The sequence below is a fragment of the Panthera pardus genome, unplaced genomic scaffold (genome assembly GCF_024362965.1).
Source record: "Panthera pardus isolate Hobbes unplaced genomic scaffold, ASM2436296v1 HiC_scaffold_17, whole genome shotgun sequence".
Lineage (NCBI taxonomy): Eukaryota > Metazoa > Chordata > Mammalia > Carnivora > Felidae > Panthera > Panthera pardus.
The window spans coordinates 110,147,277-110,168,710 of NW_026526732.1; the positions used below are offsets into that span (position 1 = coordinate 110,147,277).

General features: G+C 44.7%; 2 protein-coding genes across 5 annotated transcripts in view; both read left to right on the top strand.

Moving 5' to 3' along the window:
• SLC17A3 (solute carrier family 17 member 3) overlaps positions 1–15,741 on the top strand; it is a 29,975-nt gene extending 14,234 nt beyond the window's left edge. For 2 of the 4 annotated variants that reach the window (XM_019425306.2, XM_019425305.2), the window contains exons 3-13: positions 3,524–3,735; positions 4,149–4,382; positions 4,468–4,555; positions 9,173–9,259; positions 12,501–12,619; positions 12,746–12,907; positions 13,640–13,769; positions 13,869–14,016; positions 14,307–14,397; positions 15,317–15,453; positions 15,537–15,741. In XM_019425306.2, coding sequence (XP_019280851.1) covers positions 3,524–3,735; positions 4,149–4,382; positions 4,468–4,555; positions 9,173–9,259; positions 12,501–12,619; positions 12,746–12,907; positions 13,640–13,769; positions 13,869–14,016; positions 14,307–14,397; positions 15,317–15,451 — 1,406 coding nt within the window. In that variant the 3' untranslated portion in view covers positions 15,452–15,453; positions 15,537–15,741. The remainder of the gene's footprint in view (positions 1–3,523; positions 3,736–4,148; positions 4,383–4,467; positions 4,556–9,172; positions 9,260–12,500; positions 12,620–12,745; positions 12,908–13,639; positions 13,770–13,868; positions 14,017–14,306; positions 14,398–15,316; positions 15,454–15,536) is intronic. The other 2 variants (XM_019425307.2, XM_019425308.2) reach the window with 2 other exon arrangements.
• A 5,021-nt stretch (positions 15,742–20,762) lies between these two features.
• The window catches only part of SLC17A1 (solute carrier family 17 member 1), a 34,739-nt gene continuing 34,067 nt past the window's right edge, over positions 20,763–21,434 (top strand). Inside the window, exon 1 of the mRNA XM_019425312.2 lies at positions 20,763–21,201. The gene's annotated coding sequence lies outside the window, so the exon portion shown is untranslated. The remainder of the gene's footprint in view (positions 21,202–21,434) is intronic.

Sequence of the window (21,434 nt, forward strand, 5' to 3'; positions counted from 1 at the left end):
ACGCACTGCTACAGTATTATACCTTGACTTTATTTTGATTTAAAATATGAGATATTGTTCCAACTTTATTTTTCCATATATCTAACCAGCTAGCTCAGAATCACCTGTATAATTTAGCTTTCCTCCATGAATTGCCGTAATGTCCTTTACTCACTGTATGATTTTTTTGGATGTTTTTCTATTGTTCCTTAGATTTTCTCTTTTTATTGGTGTCTTATGTTAGCCTTGTAACAAATTTCAATGCTGTGCAATGCAAACATCTTTCAATGTGTGCCCTCTCCTCCAAAAAAACCTTTCATGTAGTCTGTTAATATATATAACGCATCTTTATTATTTGATGCCAACCGTATTTATTTTCTATCCCTGCAAACATATTACCACAAACTTAATGGCCTAAAATGACACACATTTACGATGTCACAACTTCTGTGGGTCAGGGGTTAAGACATGCCTTGGTTTAGTTGGTTCTTCTCTACATCTCACAAGGCTGCAATTGAGCAGCTGTCCAGGTTGTGTTCTCATCTGGAGGCTAGACTGGGGAAGATCCCACTTCCAAGATCATTCAGGTTGTTGGGAGAATTCATCCCCTTACAACCGTACAGCTGAAGGTCCTGGTTTGGGCAGGATTTTGGCTAGAGGCCACTCTCTTGTTCTAGAGGCAGCCCATAGTTCCTTACCGTGTGGGCTTCTCCAACTCTCGGCGTCCTTTATCAAGCCCATGAGTAAAGTATCCAGCTTCAGTTTGGAGTCTTATAATGAAAGTCATGAGAGGGCATCCCTTCACTTGCTGGCTAGAAGCAACTCATAAGTCTTGCTCCCATTCAAGTGGAGGGGATTAGACACATTTGTGAACTCATGAGGTGGGAATCATTGGAGTCACCCTAGGCTCTGTTTGTCACATCATGTTAAAAAACAAGTCTCCTGGACTCTGATTAGAGTAGTATCGAATTCTTCCATATAGAACCTTCAAGTTTCAAAAGTCGATGATTTCATAGTGTCAGTGCTCTCTTCCAGCGGTTAAATACTATGCCTATAAGATATTTATTAATTTGCACACACTCACACATACATACAAACTCACACACTCTCATGTAGCTAAGGGTAATCCTTGAAAATATTTCACAGCCAGCATGACGCTGGCACCAATCTATTAGAGTGGATATGGCTGGAATGATTCATCCATTATGGACATAGGACAGAAACAATCTTTAAGGACACATGTAGTAGATTGTAGGAAATACTTATTAGCAAGCAAGCATCAGGCTTAGCCTTTTAAACACATCCTCTACTTAATCTTTCAGCAACCTAACGAGACCGATGTTCAACCCACTCATTTGTGAGCCATTAGTCTCTTGGTTTGCTGATACTGTTTTTCAGTAGCCTTTGGTCTCTAAGATCCCAGGCCATGTGGAGAAATCAGAGAACACAAGAACTCACAAATTATTAGTTGACTTGATTGACATAAGAAGTCACCACCCAGCCTTGAATCAGGAAGGAAAACTTTCACAAAAATATTGTATTTGAGCTTCTCACTCTAATTTGGGTATGTTTTACAGTTTTTTTCCCAAATTCTGCCTCCCCCACCCCATTCACTAAATGAGAAAACAGTATGTCCTTGTGGGGGAAGACTCTTTTGTTATCTCAAGGTACCTCCTTCCTTGAAGTTTTGAGGACTTCTTGAAGACACACAGGGACCTCTTATCCCACACCATGTAAACCCCACAGATGAGTGCACTTGACTTACAGCAAAGGTATTCTCATGGGGTCATCTAGGACAAAATAAAAGCCATCATATACTTGCCCAACAACGGTTAACAGCATAGACACCTGACACATAGCGGGTCTCTCTGTATCTATGTCCTTCTCATCCATAAAATGAGGATAGCCGTGGTAGCGGCTTCAGAGGATTTAGTGAATTAATTCTCAGTCATTATGTTCCATGACCTATCGGAGCCATCTGACGCACCTGCTGACTCCCTCCTCCCTGAAGCCCTTTTCCCCTGGGCTTTCTGGACACCACACTCTCCTAGTTTTCTTCCAAAACCTACTGATCATCCCTTTTCAGTTTCCTTTGTTGGTCTCTCCCCATTCATTTGGCCTTTCTAAACATTGGAACCCCCAGGGTCAGTCCTTGGTTCTCTTCTCTCTGTGTTCTCACTTCCCAAATATCATGGCTTCAGGTATCATGTGTAGATTATTAACTCCCAGTATTATACCTCAACTCCTACCTCTCTTCTAAACTCTAGAGTTGTGTATCCAACAACATTCTCAACACTCAGAGTGCCTAAAAGGGAGCTCTGTTGGTCCAACAATAAGTTGTTGATCCCCACACTCCCCAAACCCCTGCTCTGGCCACACAACTCCCTTCCTCAGTGAACCTCAACTCTACTCTTCTAGTTCCTAGACAAGAACCTCTCTGGTGCCCCTCCCCCACTGGTCTGTAAAACCTAAAGCTTGATTTAGTGTGCCTTTCCCCCACCCCGCGGGTCCATTTGGGATCCGATTACATTTTCCCACTTCTGCTGCTCCCACCACAATCCAATGTTCCTCACTTCTCTTCTGCATTATTGCAATAGCCTCTTCCCGGCAACAGCCATCTTCCCCAGAAATACAAAAACAGCCTTGAATGCTGTGCTCATTTCTCTTTCTGCTATTTTTTTCGCTATATTTTTTCATAGTTTGTAGTTGTCAATTTCTCTAATGAGAAAATCTTTCTAGGGGCTTGATTTTATTTTATTTTTTTATTATTTAAAAAAAATTTTTTTTTAACGTTTATTTATTTTTCAGACAGAGAGAGACACAGCATGAACGGGGGAGGGGCAGAGAGAGAGGGAAACACAGAATTGGAAGCAGGCTCCAGGCTCCGAGCCATCAGCCCAGAGCCCGACGCGGGGCTCGAACCCGCGGACCGTGAGATCGTGACCTGAGCCGAAGTCGGACGCTTAACCGACTGAGCCACCCAGGCACCCCTAGGGGCTTGATTTTAAACTTTAAATGAAAGCTTGTCCTCAATGACTGGACACATGTGGAGAACAATCATCTACCCCAACGAACAATTCCCTCAGAGTTTAAAAAATTACATTTTCTATATGTAACGTGTAATATAGGACATACAATATAAATTATGTAATTTAATTAAATTTAGTTGATTAAATTATGTGACTTAAATAGGTACATATACATATACTTCCTTATATGTATATAAAATGTATATTTTGCCACCCAGGTATTTACTTCCGAGTAATTTCATCAACTATAGAATACAATAACCCAAGAACGGGAGAGACGAAACCATAGGAAGGATAGATGCCTCAGAGCAAGTCAGTCTCTATACAGTCATGGTATGAAAACAACCTTCAGTTCAACTCAGTGATTGCCTCCTTTTGTATCTTTCCTAAAGCCAATAGCAAAGCCATTTAACTCATTAGGTGATGGTCTGTGGTACCTTCCCGTGGTATAACTTGTGAGAAGCAAATGATGGCTTAATAAGGAAAGCACTAATGTCGTGTTATGATATTTCCAGTTCTAAGCTTCCGCTCCACTCGCTATGGAATAGCCTTTATGGCACATTTCTGCAATTTTATACTGATGGCACAGTATGCTGCCATCAACATCAGCATGGTGGCCATGGTCAACGGCACAAACCATCAGTCCCAGTTTAATGGCTCCACCGAGAGTCTGCCTCTTGACGCACTTGGTGGCTCAAATGATGCGCCAAACAGTCTTCCAGCAGAGGTAAGCAATACGAGATTTAAGCTGTGTTCTTGTTGGTGCTGTTTGTTTAGAGCTTGTATGTTAAAAAGTTTTATTTGGGGGGGACACCCGGGTGGCTCAGTCAGTTAAGCGTCCGATTCCTGAGATTTTGGCTCAGGTCATGATCTCACGGTTCGTGAGTTCGAGCTCTGCATTGGGCCCCACGTTGACAACACAGAGGCTGTTTGGGATTCCCTCTCTCTCTCTCTCTCCCTCTCTCTCTGCCCCACCCCTGCTCGTGCTCTCTCTCTCTCTCAAAATAAATTAACACTTAAGAGAAGTTTTACTTGGCAAAATAGTGATTTGAAAGCAAGTGAGAGATATAAAGAGGTGTCTTCAGTTATGTAAGAACCTTCGTGTAAACGGCTTACTACAGCATCCTCTGTTTCTTCAAGGCCCCTGTGTATGACTGGAGCCCTCAAATCCAAGGCATCATTTTTGGTTCTGTCAACTACGGCGTGATGCTGACAATGGCTCCCAGCGGGTACCTGGCTGGAAGAATAGGAACAAAGCGTGTGGTTGGCGTTTCTTTGGTTGTATCCTCCCTTCTCATTATCTTCACCCCGCTGGCGGCTGACCTGGGGCTCGCCTTCCTCATTGCAACTCGAATAGTCCAGGGCCTAGCCCAGGTATCCAGACAGTTTGCGAATATGAAATGGATATGAATTTCTACATGGCACCACATACCAACAGCTCTAACTGTTTTGACTTCAGGGCTCGATACTTGGGGGCCAGCACGCGCTTTGGGAGAGATGGGGTCCTCCATGTGAACGAAGCCGCCTCTGCACCCTCGCTCTATCAGGTAGAAACACATAACCGAAAAGAGTCCACTCGATCCAACATTCTAACTCTGGGGTACGTGAGAATTTCTCTGTTGAATGTGTTTTTCTTTTTTCCTCAGCGGTGACCAAATATTTATAAATTAAGGAGATGGATCCTTTGTGCCATGACTTTTAGTTTTGTTTTGTTTTTTTAATTTTTTAAATGTTTATTTTTCGGAGAGAGAGAGAGAGAGAGAGAGAGAGAGAGACAAAGTGCGAGTGGGGGAGGGAGGGGCAGAGAGGGAGGGAGACACAGAATCCGAAGCAGGCTCCAGGCTCCAAGCTGTCGACACAGAGCCCGACGCGAGGCTCGAGCTCATGAACCCTGAGATCGTGACCTGAGCCCAAGTTGGACGCTCAATCGACTGAACCACCCAGGTGCCCCGCTTTCTGTTATTTTTCCCCAAGTTGTCATTTATAACACGGCTTTGCTTATAATGACTTTTCCTATGTGTAAAAAATATATTCTTGCATATTTAAATTGATCATCCTTTTCTTTTATGGCTTCTGGATTTTGAGTCATAGATGGACAAGTTACAAAAGCATCCACCCACGTTTTTCCTTGAACTTGCCTGATTTCGTTTTCATACCTAAATTTCTAATACACTGGGAGTCTATATTGGTATTCTATGTATGAGGCACAGATCTAACTTAATCTTCTTTGGCAGAGTTCTCAGTTGTTCTGATCATGATTTGCCTGGACAGTGTATCTGGAATGAATATTCTAAAAATATTGGGGAAGAATGAAAAACAGAAAGAATAAGGCTAACAACCAGGAGATTGATGAAGTAGTTTCTGGATAAGAAAACTGGGGTAACTCCCCAGCTAACTTACGGATCACGAGGGAGTCAGGGACTCTTCAAGCCCAGAAAACAAGACACACATACACACACACACGCTGACTGATCTCACCCCCCTCTGGACCCTCTAGAGCCCTTTACAACCCTGGAGAAGTATTTTCTGTCACCAGAGCTCATATCCACTGATAGGGGAATAGTCCACTAATTTGGTCTATGAGGAAACTCACATCCGTCATCGCAGCTGACTAATGGGGCTTCTCAAGGATTGCGATTGACCCCCTCCCCCCACAAAACCTCAAACATTTTAAAGAAAACAAGAGCACAAAAGAGAGAGACCAAACTCAAAAACCGTGAGAACAAATCCAAATGAAGAAGAAATTAAAAGAAACTTTTACATGATTAACCAATACCACGGGAGAGATCTAAGGGACCACGTATCATAACGTTTATTTAAAAAGAAAAAACCGTCAGAACGGCGAGCATCCAAAAGACAAGAAATAATAAGGGTTGGTGAGGATGTGGAGAAAAGAGAATCTCTGTGTCCTATTTGTAGGAATGGAAATTGGTGCAGCGACCGTGGAAAACAGGAGAGAGCTTCCTCAAAAAGCTAAAAATAAAAGTACCATACCACCCAATAACTGCACATCTGAGTATTTACCCGAGGGAAATGAAAACACCAGTGCAAAAGACATATGCACTCCTGGGTTTACTGCAGCATCGTTTACAATAGCCAAGATAGGAAAGCAGCCCAGATGTCCACCAATAGATGGATGGATGAAGAAGATATGGTGTGTTCACATAATGGAATATTATTTGGTCACCAAAAAGAACGAAACCTTGCCATTTGCAACAACATGAATGAACCCCAAAAGGCTGTTTCTCTAAGTCACGTAAGTCAGACAGAGAAAGACAGTATCGTGCAGTCTCACTTGTACGTGGCATCTAAAAGCGCCACCAAATAACAATAACAACAGGAAAGAGACACAGACTCATAAATATAGAGAACCAACCAGTGGTTTCCAGAGGTTGGGTGGGGGTGGGAGATAGGCCAAATAGGGGAAGGAGATTAAGAGATACAAACTTCCAGGTATAAAATAAATAAGTCAAGGGAATGAAAAGTACGGCCTAGGGAACATACTCGATAATGTTGTACTAATTTAGTATGGGGATAGACGGTAACTATGCTTACTGTGGCATTTTGTAATGTGTGTAATTTTCAAATCACTATGTGGTACACCTGAAACTAATATCAACCATGCTTCAATTAAAAATTTAAAAAAAGTAATTAAAAAAACCAGACTGCTATAAGAATAGTCGTTGGTAATGAAGAGTATAATCGCTAATATTTTTAACTGCAGTGAGTGGTCTGGATACCTAAATGAAGGGAGACGGCCTTCCATGGAAAGCATGGAAGAAAAGTTTAAAATCTGGGAAGGAAGACGGTGACCTTGTAGAAGTAGCTGCTCCCTCCCTCTCGTTTCCTGCTCTATAGGCATAGTGCCCCTGGAACAGGTCAACTGACTAGGAGAATCTTGGGAATCTAGAAGACTGCAAGTTCCAGAGGCTTCCGTGTTTTGGGTGTTAGGGACCATCTTAGTGGCCCCAAGAAGGTAGTCTCTACTGGCCTCTAGAAACCTTTTCTGCTTCAGAAGAGCACAGATCCAATGGCTGTCTAAGGGGCCAACAGGAAGCCATTGGAGGAACCCATCACTAGGTGGGATGGGCTAAGCCTACCCACCTGCCTCCGTAGTTCTTACAGAAATGGCCATTTCTGGTGATTCTAGGACTTCTCAACAGGCTGCACTGGTAAGCAGTAGGACTCATCCCGTGAGGTTGAAGGAAGACTTCCCACAAAGACACCTCACGGTGGAAGGGCCCAGTACTGCCAGCCTCTGGGGCAAAACGTACTAGGTCTTTCTCTCCAAGGAACCACAAAGGCACATCTAGAGGCAGGAAACTTTGTAGCCACTTAAGGGAGGAAGGCTAAGCAGACAAAACAGAACTGGTATCTCATATTTGAGGCAGGCCTCATAGGTAATAGAAACACACACACACACACACACACACACACACACACACAATCTGAAGATGATGGTTTATCATACGGCAGTGAAAATAGAAAAAAAACCAAAACCCTGCGATTTTCAGACAGCCACACGGGTAGTGTTAGAAACACAAATGCAGAACGAATAAAGCGTGTCTGTTAGGGAGGAAATCGCCTTGATGCAATGTCAGCCCCAAGTACACCCCCTGGCAAGCTGTCCCAGAGGTCATGGGGCAGACAGGCTCACAGGCCAAATCAGGCACCGTATTTGTACAGTTAAACTACTTCGAAGCACAGAGTGAGATGTAAGGTGGGAAATCGGGTAACCGAACACGTTTAAGGTAAAGCGGGTGGAAGGATCACCCTACCTGGGTCACGCGTGCTGAATGTTCGAACACCCTGTCTCCGTCTGTCTGCTGCATTATCCTGCCCGCTGATGGTGTGGATTGGAGAACCAGAGCTGGGCTTCAGGCGAGCGAGCCCACGGAGGGGCGGCATCCTGGGCCAGTGACACACGCTTGCTCTAAGCGAGAGACACAGGGCCGGGGGGGCCTCCACTTAGTCGCTAAAGAACCTGTTACTGCCAGGGGTGTTACTTCCGTCTACAGGCAGAGTGGTCTGGGGGCCAGAATGGGAATTCCCAGCGGATGGCTGAATGAGGCCCCCACTGTCACAAGTCACCACCACTGGGCTGGTAAACAGGCTTTTTCTAGGAAGAAAAAAAAAAGCTGATTCAAAATATTTCTCAATTTCTGTGCTCTAAATACTACCATCATGGCTGATTTAAAGACAGCAACTTCAAATCACTGAATGCCGAGTTGGGAAGAGATGTGCACACTTTTCTCTGGTTCCCGCACATCTCCGATTGAATATGCCCGTGAACAGCTAGAGTCTTGTGTTTATAATTATTGCCTACTTAGTATTATGTGTCTGCTGCTCCTTCCACCTTTTTCTATCTACATTCCAAGACAAACATGTCATTCTTAGTGAATTACTTATCGTTAATGAACACGGCTTATGAATCCTCTCTCTCTCTCGAAAATAAATAAACCTTAAAAAATAAGAAAAATTAAATTAAAAACTAAATAAATAGATAATAAATAAAAGGAACAAACAAATAAAAACTCACGCATCTGTAATTTGACAAGTTGATGTTAATCTGGAAAATAAAAACACATAATAGCCTAGTTTTGGAAAAGTTGTTGGAAGGAAGGGTGCCCTACTATGTATGAGAATGCTCTGTGAAGCCAGGGAAATCAAAAGTGTTATTAGCACCGTAACAGACAAATCTAGCTTTCTGCCTGCATGTCGCTTAAATGCCTTTACAAAGAGGTAAGTGTCTGTGTAGATACATATTATATATGTTTGCAGGGAGGAAAGCTATGCAACGATATATCACATAACAGGTAATGGTTAACATTAGAGACAAGAGTGGGAACGGACGGGGGTGGCACGTCGCGGGACTCTGCTTCGTGATAATTTACTTTCTCAATAAGCATATGTCACATGACTTGTGTAATTAAAAATTAAAATAACACGGGAGGAAGAAGCATGGCTGTTGTCTGCAATGCTATTAGGGAACTGCCAGAAAAACGGGCCCTCAGGAGAACTAAGTGATAAATCTGAAGTTCACGTATTCTGATATGCTAGTCTGGTTATGGTTGGTGACACCACGTTAACATATCATCCGTCATTCTGTCGGTGTCTATCCAGTGGCGGTCCACAGCCCCACAGGTTACTCTGTCTCTTTGCAGGAATGATGCTGGGAACCTTCACCATCATCCTCCTGGGTGGCATCATCAGCCAAACCCTCGGGTGGCCTTTTGTCTTCTATATCTTTGGTAAGCAGCTCTCTCCCCATTCCAGGGTTTCATATTCAGGGCGAGTGTCCAAGGATCAGTCTGCGATGCTATCGATCTGCCATAAAGCATCATTAGCACGCAGTGGTTGGGCATGCGCAACGCCCCCCCCCCCCACCCCCGCCTCCCCCTGTCCCCGGTTCCGGCTGCAGGTGACAGGCTTGCAGAGCAGTGGTTTGGGACAGATGAAAGAAAGACGCGCAGAGAGCAAGCCACCGCTGTGGGTTTTCTCTCCCATCAAGTGCATCAGGACAGGGGCCTGGGTTGGGTGCAAGTTTCCAAAAGGAGAGAAAACACTAAACACAAACAAGGCGAAGGTGAGGAGGGACCACAACCTGGAGGTCTAGGGCAGGGCGCAAGAAGAGGGAACCCAGCAGAAACAGAACTGAGGAGACAAATCTAAAAGCCGGGAGAGTGCGAGGCAGGAAAGAGCACCCAATAAAGGCAACGACATACAGAGGAAACCTGGTTAGTTGTGGGGCACGTGCGTGAAGACATCATCTGAGCCCGTGGTGGGGAAAATCACTGGAAAAGATTAAAGAACAGAATCGAGGACTTGCAAAGAATCGGAGACAGAGTCTGTTTCCACAAGACAGACTGAAAACACTGACAATTCAGAGGCAGTTGGGCAGAATGGCCACTGCCTTCTTTCTCCAGCGGCTCCAGAGGAAGCCCTGGGGGGCCCTTTGACAAATGACGACACAAGACCTAAAAGGATCGAACTATTTCTCTGCAAGCTAACTGTAGCGCAGACAAAAAGCTCAAAAATCTGGTAGAGGAAGACAAAGACACTCAGCACCCACCTCGGTGCCATCCACGATGTCTGGTTCCCATCGTAGATTACCAGGCGTGGCAACATAAAAGCAGGAAAACACAACCTGTAACAAGAAGAGTAAAGATCAATCAAAACGGACGCAGAACTGGCACCGATGTTAGAATAATGGGTGAAGGGTTGCCAAAGTCAATGAAAACTACACGCTCACAGACCCAAGAACAATGGATCTCAAGCACAGGCAACATGAAGAAAACGACACCAAGTTATAGGTAACCGGATGGCTGAAAGCCAGTGATAAAGATGAAAATTTTAAAAGCAGTGAAAGCTAAATACATATCACACACAGAACAACAGAGACAGTGAAGAGGGTAGCCTTCCTGTCGGAAGCAACGCAAGGAGGAAGGCAGTGAAATAAAAGTTTTCACGTCCCGCAAGGAAAACAAACAAAGAAACAAACCGTCAACATAGAATTCTGGGGGGAAAAATGTCAAAAACGGACAAAATAAGGACATTTTTCGCCACACCAAAGTTGAGAGACTAAGAAATTTAAATTAAAAATAGCAGTACCGTTTTCAATAGCATGGGCAAGTACGTAACATAGGAATAAACCCGACAAAAGGTGGGAAAGACCAATGCCCTGAAAACCGTGCTCATGAAAATAACAGGATTCTAGAAGAGCCAAATAATTTTGCAAATGAGTTACAAAGTTGGAGGACTCACACTGCCCGATGTTAAGACACAGAAGATTATGCCATCGGGACACGGCAGTGTTGGCATATTGGCAGAAAATAAATCAGCGGAGCACAGTCCCAAACAGACTCACACATAAAAGGTAAGTTGATTTTTGGCAAAGATGCAAAGGGAATCCAATGGAGAAAGGAATAGGCTTTTCAACAAGATGTCGCTCAAAAACTGGATACTTTGGTCCAGTCTTATACCCTACACAAAAACAAACTCAAAATAAATCCTGGACCTAATTTTAAAATCTGAAGTTACTATCCTTCCAGAAGAAAGCCTATGAGAAAACCCTTGCTCTCTAGTTAGGCAAAGATTTCTTAGACGTGACACCAAAGGCTTGATCCGTAAAATTACAAACTGATAGGCTGGATTTCATCAGAGTAAAAACTTGTCTTCACGAGCCGTTATTAGGATAATAAAGACAGGGAAAAAATACTTGCAAAACACATATGTAATAAGGACTTTTATCCAGAATGTGTAAATAATTCTCAACACTCAATTATAAGAAAACAGAACAAAAAATGGTTTAGCAGTGGCAAAGATGCTTCAGAGAGGGAAAGTAAACACATGGAAAGGTGCTCAACATCTTTCATCATGAGGGGAATGCAATTAAGAATGAGAGAACCTCTGAACACCTGTTACAATGGCTCATTGTGACACAGTTAAGAAATGTGGATGTGGTCTCTGTCCCCAGGTTCCGACCCAGAGCTCCTAAAACCCCTGTAATTGCCTGAGTGTTATGAACATCTTTTGTCCTAATGAGACAGCTCTTGGTGGACCCGAGACAGCTTCACGATGAGGGCTGGGCACCAGAAAGAACAAACCCCGATTAGAAGCTTGGAAGTTTCAGCCTCCATCCTCCAGGAGGGAAGGAGGCTGCAGGATGAGTTAATAATCTATTATGCCTACGTGATGTCACCTCCCTAAAGATCCCTGAACCGTGGGATCTTCCAGATCGGTGAACACCTCCATGTGCTGGGAGGGTGGCGTATCCCAGCTCCACAGGGGCTCCTGTGCTCAGAACCCCTTCCAGACCTTGCCCTGTGTACCTGTTTGTCTGGCTGTTCATCTGCAGCCTGTACAATATCCTTTGTAACAAACTGGCAGACTTAAGTAAATGTAAGTAAATGCTTCCTTGACTTTGGTGAGATGTTCCAGCAAATTATCAAAACTGAGAGGGGGTTGTAGGAACCCCCCCTTTGCAGTCAAGTCAGAAGCGTGCGTAACCCGGGGACCCACTGCTTGTGACTGGCATCTGAAGTGGGGGGCAGCCTTGTGGGACTGAACCCTCCCCCTGCAGTGTCTGTGCCAACTACCAGTAGTTAGCGTCAAAGGTGAGCCAAGCTGGCGTCCGTGGAGAACTTGGAGGGTTGCTTAATGCGAAAACCTACACGTTTACCGTCGAAAGCGCTGAAAGGGACAGCTTTCCTTTGATAATATTAAAAAGGTTGAGAAAACCAAGTCCTAGGGTCTGTGATTTCCATACATATGAATAATCAAGAGATGTAAAAAAAAAAAAAAAAAAAGAGGGTTCTAGAAAGTTGTGATATTCGTGCGTTTTTTTTTTTTTTTTTTTTTTGAGACTTGCAAAGGGGATATTATGAGCAAGGGCTTGTCCCAGGACTTGCGCTCGAAAATGTGCCAACATAAAAGAAATTTCCACAGAAAGCAGAAACCGGCATGGTAACCAATTTTATCCTCTGCTTACAGGAGGCATTGGCTTCGTCTACTGCCTTCTCTGGTTTGTTCTGGTGTATGATGACCCCGTCTCTCACCCATGGATAAGCGTCACAGAAAGGGAGTATATCGTATCTTCCTTGGCCCAACAGGTACACGTAAGGGCTGCGACCATCTGCAGAGAGCTCGCGTCGGCCTCTGCATTTCGAGGGGGTGACGAAGCTCACGCGTGGGCCCGGCCCAGATCTTACCGTCCTAACCAGTACGCTTGTTTCCAGGTCAGCCCTCATAAGCAGCCTCTTCCGTTCAAGGCCATGCTCAGGTCTCTACCCCTGTATGCCATTTGTCTGTGCAGTTTCAGCCATCAGTGGATGATCACCATACTGACTGTATACATGCCAACTTACATCAGCTCGGTGTTCAACATTAATATCAGAGACGTGAGTGCCTTTCCCTCTGGGCCTTTCTCCAGCGCGCATGACTCACCAATCACTTCGTCTTCACAAATGGTTCCATCCAGGAAAGTGTATCCTCTACTACCTACCACGAAATGATCTAATATTTAACACTCACGCTGGTAGCTTCTCTAAGGACATGACTGAAAAGGCTCCTGATGTTGTTAAGAAAGTAGGATTTCAGGGGCGCCTGAGTGGCTTCGTCGGTTGAGCATCTGACTTCAGCTCAGGTCATGATCTTGCCGTTGGTGGGTTCAAGTCCCCCCTCGGGCTCTGTGCTGATGGCTCGGAGCCTGGAGCCTGCTTCGGATTCTGTGTCTCCCTCTCTCTCTGCCCCCCGCCCTGGCCATGCTATGCTCTCTCTCTCTCTCTCTTAAAAATAAAGTAAGCATTAAAAAAAAAAAAAAAGAAATGAGAAAGAAAGAATGGCCTTAGGGGCGCCTGGGTGTCTTAGTCGGTTGAGCATCTGACTTCAGCTCAGGTCATGATCTCACAGTTGGGTGAGTTCGAGCCCTGCATCTGGCTGTCTGCTGTCAGCCTGTCAGCACGGAGCCCAGAACCTGCTTTGGATCCTCTGTCTCTCTCTCTCTCTCTGCTCCTCCCCCGCTCTCAGGGTTGTCTTCGGGGTTGTCAGTATGATTATCAGTGGTTTCTCAAAAAAAGGTGTGGGCTCACCACCCCTATTATGATGATTTACTCACGTCTTTTCCCCCTCAGAATGGGTTCCTGTCTGCCTTTCCTTTTATCATTTCCTGGGTCACTGGTATCCTGGGAGGCCAACTGGCAGATTTCCTCCTGACCAAGAATTTTAGGCTCGTTACCGTGAGGAAAATTGCCACATTTCTTGGTAAGAACAGGGCTTGAGGGTCAGATGATTCACAAAACATACAAATACAACAGCCAAAGGTGTATCTCATTGTTTAATTTGTCTGTTCCTCATTCCTAGGAAATTTCCCCTCTTCAGTGCTCCTCGTGGCTCTGTCCTACCTCACCCCTGACTACGTCACCACAATGACCCTCCTTGTAGTCTCATGTGGGTTAACCCCCTTCTGTCAGTCAGGGATCTATATCAACGCCTTAGACATTGCTCCGAGGTAGGATGGTCATCTCCACTCTTATATTTCACCTATTCTGAAAAAGACTTAGCCCGAAGCTTTCTGGGAGCCCCAAACTTTGGGACAGAATAAATCACAGGCAAGGACCACAGATGGACCTGTGGCCATTTTTTTCAGGGATGTGGGGAGAGGGGGGTTATTGATTCGTCTCAGTGCCTCTCACTGAACGTACACAGTGCAAGTCCTTTCTGATGTAATTACACGAGCGAGGCTGAAGGATACCATGAAGCATCTCTGGATCTAGCCTGGAACATTCCTGTCACCCACAGGCATTCCAGTTTTCTCATGGGAGCCTCAAGGGAATTCGGATACACAGCAGCTATCCTGGCATCCACCATCAGCGGGTTTCTCCTCAGTCAGGTAGGGTGTTCGGGTCAAGGACTCTGAAGATGCTCTGCCAAATCCATTCGTAAAGTTAGTAGCGTCCCTAAAGCATGTGCTCGCGTCGTAGAAAATAAAAGCAAACTGTGGGTAACTTTGTCATGAGGTCAACCTGGCAGAGAAAAATGTAGAACGATTCCTTTCGTGACCTCAGTCTTTCCTTGTTCTGAAGCCAAAGAAGTGATGATCCCCTGGCAACATTCAGTCTTTGAAACTGAAATCACACAGCCGTACCGATGTCGTGAGATGGTAAATTCCATGCCCCGATACAACTTGCCACGTCTTTGGCAACGCGGTGAAATTTTCATTTGCATAACCATCCCAAAGCAGACAGATAGTAAAAGCAGATGTGCTGACGTGTCTCGTACACGCAGGCATGATTGTAGGTATTTCATACGCAGTAATCGCATTTAATTATTGATGCCCATGCCCATTATGAGAATGGTATACTGTGATCCTCACTTCCTGATGATAAAGCTGAAAATCTGATAGAACAAGTCTTTCCGCTGAGAGGATGCAGAGTCAGAATTCTTCCTTCTTAGACCCGTCTAGCTCCAGAGCCTGCAGTGTTTCCCCCACGCCACAGCAACGCAAGAAGAAAACACTCTTAGCGTACTTGGCGTGTCATGATTTGCACACAAGAGAAAACGCATGGCACTTCGATAAATAGTGACAAGCGCAGTTCTGTAGGTTAATTGTAAAGGTCCCCAAATCCCATTTATTAGGAATATTCTAAATGCACTCTGAAATTCTTTCTTTCCAACCATCAAGCCTCTTGCAGGAAATGAACGTCTACATGGAGAGCCATTAGCAAATATGGTCTTCTAAACTATAAATATGGGCTCGTAGCAAAAAAAGGATGGAGGAGGAAACTTTACTGGAGGTTTTGTGTCCTCAGGATCCCGAATTCGGATGGAGAAATGTCTTTCTGTTGTTGTTTGCCATTAACCTATCAGGATTGATCTTCTACCTTATATTTGGAGATGCAGTTGTCCAAGACTGGGCTAAGGACAGGAAACTCACTCGTTTATGAAGGTAAAGGACAGTGGTTTCATCTATGCATTTAACTAGAGGAACACTATTGAAATTTTTAATTCGACGTCCTTTTTCTTCCTTAGTTATCTCACCTAGGTAGGATGGAAAGTCACTGGGCACCTCTCTTCACAAAGGAGAAGCCTTCGGTGATGCGAAGACCAGGGGAGAGAACCTTGTTTGCTGCCATTCTTTTCACATCTGAGATCGGTTCTTTATGTCGCTAAGATTTCCTCCGGGGGAAAATATCCAATGAGTGAAAATTCAAATAAAGTGATAGCCACGAACAAAGTTGTCATCTTCATGGAATTCCCGGTGGATTTAGAAGAACTGTTGTATCAGAGCTAACTGGCCAGACTCACAGTTTCTGGATCTCAAAACAGGAATCGGTGTTTTGAGGCTCTGAATCTGAGGACGTAACCTCACGAGGACAATAGTTTTTCCTATTTGTAAAAGGGAGTATTAATTTGTATTTGTTAGATCGGATACGGTCCACACGCCCCTGCCTTTGTGTGTTCCACTCTTCGCCCGGCTTAGGCCCCGGCAAGCTGACCTGTTTTGTATCCACACTCCCGAGTCCACTGGCCTCTGCTGGATTTTCAATGCAAGCTGAAGAGTGAGGACAGGGAGTATCTCTGTCTCTACGGTCCCTCCTGTGGGGTCTGCCGGTGGCTGACGCTTCCTCTACTGTTCAGAGCACCTGACTGGCAGGACTTCCACACATTCTGGTTGCTTCTCTCTTCTCCTGTGCTTTCAGGCTTTTTTTTTTTTTTTTTTTGCCTTCACTCCATTCCCAATCCTGTGTAAACTGTCTCTTTTAACACCGTCTTCGAATTACCTACCTGGTGTGAGTCTGCATGTTTTCCTTCCGGGAACCAGCCAAGTCAGTGGTTCCATCATATATAAAGTTCACAGCATGAAATGGACCAACATGTTTGTAAAATGGTAATTTATAGGTATCAGTGGGTTAGAGCACGTGCAGAGGGGCCAGGGCCATTTCCTCAGTTGCTCCCCGTGGTGATCTTCACTGTGTAGACAGGACGGCCAGCAAGTCATTTCATACAGAGGTGACGTGATGGTCACAGTTCTGAATGAAAAGCCACGGCAAGAGGATAGAGGTCAAATCTGAATAAATCCAAAAACAATTACTGAGATCTTGCTCCAGTCTCGAATCTAGGCCCTTGAGGTCGGAGAGTCACGATTCTCCAGTCCAGTGTGGAGGACAGACATAATGGCTGCCAGGGCATGGTCTTAGGCACATGGCAGAGGAACGTACCGTCCGTTAGGGGAGACTACGTGAATGGTTACGATCCCATGTGGAAAAGCATGGTGGGGGAGGAGGGAATTCCTTCTGCAAGGAATTCCTGAGCTAAATAGGGAGTTTTATGGTAAGATTCCCCACATTGGAGCCCCACTTGTACAAAAGCATGGGAACAAGAAACAGGATGGATTCTGGGGTGCCTGGGTGACCCAGTCAGTGGAGGGCCCGACGACTGATTTTGGCTCAGGTCACGAGCTCACGGTTCATCAGATCGAGCCCCCGTCGGGCTTTGTGCTGACAGCATGGAGCCTGCTTGGGATTCTCTGACTCCCTCTCTCTCTGCCCCTGCCCCACCCATGTTCTTGTGTGCTTGCTTTCTCTCCCTCAAAGTAAATAAACCTAAAAAAACCACAAAAAACAACAGGATGGATTCTGAAAGAAATCATGCATGATCAGTTGGGAAAGAACAGAAGAGGAGCTTAGGGAGGGGGGTATGACCAGTGTATAAAGGTCATGTTTGCCACGTTAGGGAGCTTGAGGGGTATCCCACAAAGCAAGAGTGACAGGCACAGATTTTCTCTCTGGATAGAACACTCTGGCCCAATTCCAGAACCGGGAAGTCTATTAAATGACTGTCTGCGGTGTGGTCCGCATAGCAGTGATGAGGACTGAACCAGGGTGGGAAGAGCCGGGGTGGAGAAGAGAGACACTAAGGAGTCGGGGTCTCTAACCTGAGAGACTGCACAGACAGGGTCCGAACACCCGGCCGGAGACTGCAAGAAGAGGAATCCTTTTGAGAGGGAAGATAACGAATTGACTTTGGGACACGTTAGTGGTGATAACGAGATAATCAAGCGGGCATGTGGATTTGTTTCCTGGGGCCGCCATTATGAAGTGCCACCAACCGGGTGGCTGAAAAGCCATAATTTCTTGTCTCACAGATAGAGAAGTCTGAATATGTCGGCGAAGTCCATTCTGTCCGTGCGTTGAGGGAGAATCGGTCCCGTGACTCTCTCTCCTGGTAGCCTCCGGAATTCCTCAGCTTGAAGATGGCCTTCTCCCTGCATCTTCGTATCTTCTCCCTCTGCACATGTCTGTCTCTGTCAAAATATGTCCTTCTAATAAGGATGTCCCGTGCTAATGACAAGCTCTTCGTGTTGTCACCATGAGTACTAAAGGGACAGGACTATTGTACTGAAGCCCCAGAGGTTCTGAGGCTGTGCCATGCCTTTGTTGAGCCTTCAGGGTAGGCACTGAACAAGTATACAGGTACATTACAATAAAACAAAAAAGAAATTATGTTTATTAGGAATCAAGATGTTCAATGTAAGAGAAAAAGTCAAGAGCATCAAATCAGAGGTTCTAAAAAATCCCTCAAACATTTCATTTGAATTGGAAATAACACACAGAGTTTGTAACTGAAAAAAAACAACAACTTTTGAAGTCCTTCCACTGAAAAGACCTAAAAGCCATGGGACCTAGGAGCAATGAATACTCAATGCTTAGAGTGTGGTCTCTGGATGCTTTTTCCTACTGAAAGGAACCCGCATTCCATGAGAAAGCCCAGGTCTGAGAACAGGAAATACGCTAGAGGAGCTTGGAATGTGCGTGTGCGTGTGTGTGTGTGTGTGTGTGTGTGTGTGTGTGTGTTAGAAAACAAGGACACTATCCCAGACAACGAGGTCAGGTCTTAAGGACAATAGAGATCGGCCTGAATAGCTTCCTACTGGCCAAAGAAGAGACCATTTAAGCATCAAAAAATAGGGACTCAGCAGATTGAAACACATCCAAGAAAACCCAGAGGTCATAATTTTCCTTGGTTAGCTTTGCTAAGGCACTAAAGTATTACTCTACAACTTTATAAAGTATCTTGGCTTTCCTATGAAATCTGTACTTCAGGGTAGCCAAATATTAGACTAGGCAAATTTCTTATTTTGTAGAAAATTCCAGCTCCTACCTAAAGAAGGCATGATAGAATTCGAAAGATCACCATTTTGCAACTTGTAATAAAATAACAGATCTTTTACTGATTCAGCATTTACCAACAACGGGCAAAGGCCATAGGCTGAGAACTTCCAATCAAGCTGAGAATATCTGAACCCACTGAGCAATCTTATGTCACTCAAAGTGAGACAGGCCGCCACCGTGGAAGTCTCCGGCACCCCATGAGTTCTTCTTGTCCTGGATCTAAGCAAGCCTCTCCATATGCGAGCAGTTTTCGGGCTCTAAGGGATAAAGAAATTTATCAAACGACACTAAAAGGAAGGAATTAGCCAAATCAGTTATGAAAGTCACTCTGCAAATGGCCTTGTTTTGTTACGACTGTTGTTGTTGTTTTTAAGTAACAGCAAATATAAAGTGAAGGAAGGAACGGTCACAAAATTAAGGAGAGGTGAGAGTCATAACACTTAAGTGCCACAGGCAGATCTTGTTTGGAGCCTCATTTAAATAAATTGAGTGTAAAAGGACAACTCTGAAGCAACTGGGAACATTTTCATAATGACTAGCTCTCGGATGGTATTAAGGGATTACTGTTTTTTAGAAGCGCTTATCAGCATGCTAGTTATGTTTTTTTTTTTTTAAAGCACTAATGAGTTATATATCCATGCTGTACTTTTTATGGGAGAAATAACATAATATCTGAGGTTTACTTTAAAATACTCCAGAAAACAGGGGCGCCTGCGTGGCTCAGTCGGTTGAGCGTCCGACTTCGGCTCAGGTCATGATCTCGCAGTCCGTGGGTTCGAGCCCCGCGTTGGGCTCTGTGCCGACAGCTCAGAGCCTGGAGCCCGCTTCAGATTCTGTGTCTCCCTCTTTCTCTGACCCTCCCCCTTCATGCTCTGTCTCTGTCTCAAAAACAAATAAATATTAAAATACTACAGAAAACAAACATTGGAGATATGTCTATATGTATCTCCAGTGGCCAAACGTTGATAATTACTGATTAATGGGCACGTGGTTATATTAGACTGTTCTACTTTTCTTGCACGTTTGAAAATTCCAATATAATGTTACATCTAAAAACTTAATAAGAAAAGCACAGAATCCAAATGTAGAACGCAGCAGTGATTTGAAAGCATATCACAGAGCAACAGAAAGCTTTGGAGCCAACACACAGAAGGATAGTCCCCTCCGGGTAATCAGTAACTGGAAGCAGAGACGTTGATACTAAGTGGGAACGTTGTTTACTTAAAACATGGACATTGAACAACTGGTGATCTGGGGCTTTTAACCACTAAATGGTCAGAAAATGCCAGAAACCACCAGCCTTGCCCTCAAACCGTACAAACCAGAATCTGGAATTCTCACAAGGAAAAAAATCCAGCTGAATGTATACGACATCAAAGTCTCCTGGGCAAGCAAGTTAAAGTTTTTGTCACTTCCCGGGGCGCCGGGGTGGCTCAGTTGGTCAAGCGTCCAACTTCGGCTCAGGTCGTGATCCCACGGTTCATGGTTTAAGCCCTGTGTCAAATTCGGTGCTGACAGCTCAGAGCCTGAAGTCTGCTTCGGATTTTGTGTCTCCCTCTCTCTGCCCCTTCCCGGCTCAAGCTCTGTCTCTCTCTCTCAAAGATAAATCATCATAAAAAAAAGTCTTCAGCATTTCTTTAGAGAGAAAATAACTGATTCAATCTGTAGTGTCTGCTAAGTGCCAAACATGTATTAGGCACTTTATAAGCATTCTCACACATCTTTAAAAAAAAAATAATCTTATGTATGTAAGAAACTATCGTCCAAAATCCCCGATTTAAGAGCTCAGATGTTCCTATCTGATCAGTAGGTTGCCTTCACAGAACTCCAAGGTAAAAGCACTCTCGGGTATACCTACGGAGAGGTGGCGGAACCAGGAGAATTTGCTCATTGCAGAAGCCATGGGGAAATCACTCCCTTTGCAGGATATACTTTAATAAAATGCATCTCTCTCTGAGTAGCTTGAATGTCAGACAGATGTGGCCTTTGCAAAAGAGAGGGAAGGGGAGGGGAGGGGAGGAGCGGGGAGGGGAAGGGAGGGGAGGGAAGGGAAGCAAGACAGAGAGAAGGGAAAAAAAGGGAAAAAGGAAGGCAGGCTGGCAAAAAGCTAACGGGGCATTTATGGGGCGTAAAAAGCCACAGCATTCCTGTAGGAGTGGTACTGTGAATCCAGATCCATCCTCAATAGAAAACATCTGTCCTACGAGCACTGACTACCAGGCTGGTTCTCTCCCTCCTGGCAGGAGACTAGCGATGCTGTCTACTACGGTCATGAATTTGATGGCGGATTTCCAGGACGTTTCTAGTCCACTGGAAGACTCTAACAGTCATACTCCTCCCCTGAAGACTCAAGGAAAGGTGAAAGTTAAAGATTAAGCTTTTAACTTTGACATAACGAGGTCGTCATGAGGATTCGGTGAAGGATTAGTGGGGCTAAAATCGGTAAATCCAGAAATTCAGTACTTTTGAAAAGTTCAAAGTCATCCAAGGGAAGAAGGAATTGCTTTTCTGTCCTGAATCAGGTCAGTCTCACTCTTATATTGCTACTCACTAAATGCAATTAACAGTTCCCCAGAGTGATGGTTGAGGGGGTGGGGGGGGGGGCTTCTCCGTTAAAGATCCTGTCAGTTTAGCAAGCTGGGGAAATTTGGGGGCAAGATCTATTTCCACAGATTTTTCCCAAGGGAAAGTAAAAAGAACCTATTTCTAGGGATTAAGGGGAGGAGAGCAGTTGTGTGGACAGACAAGGAAAGAG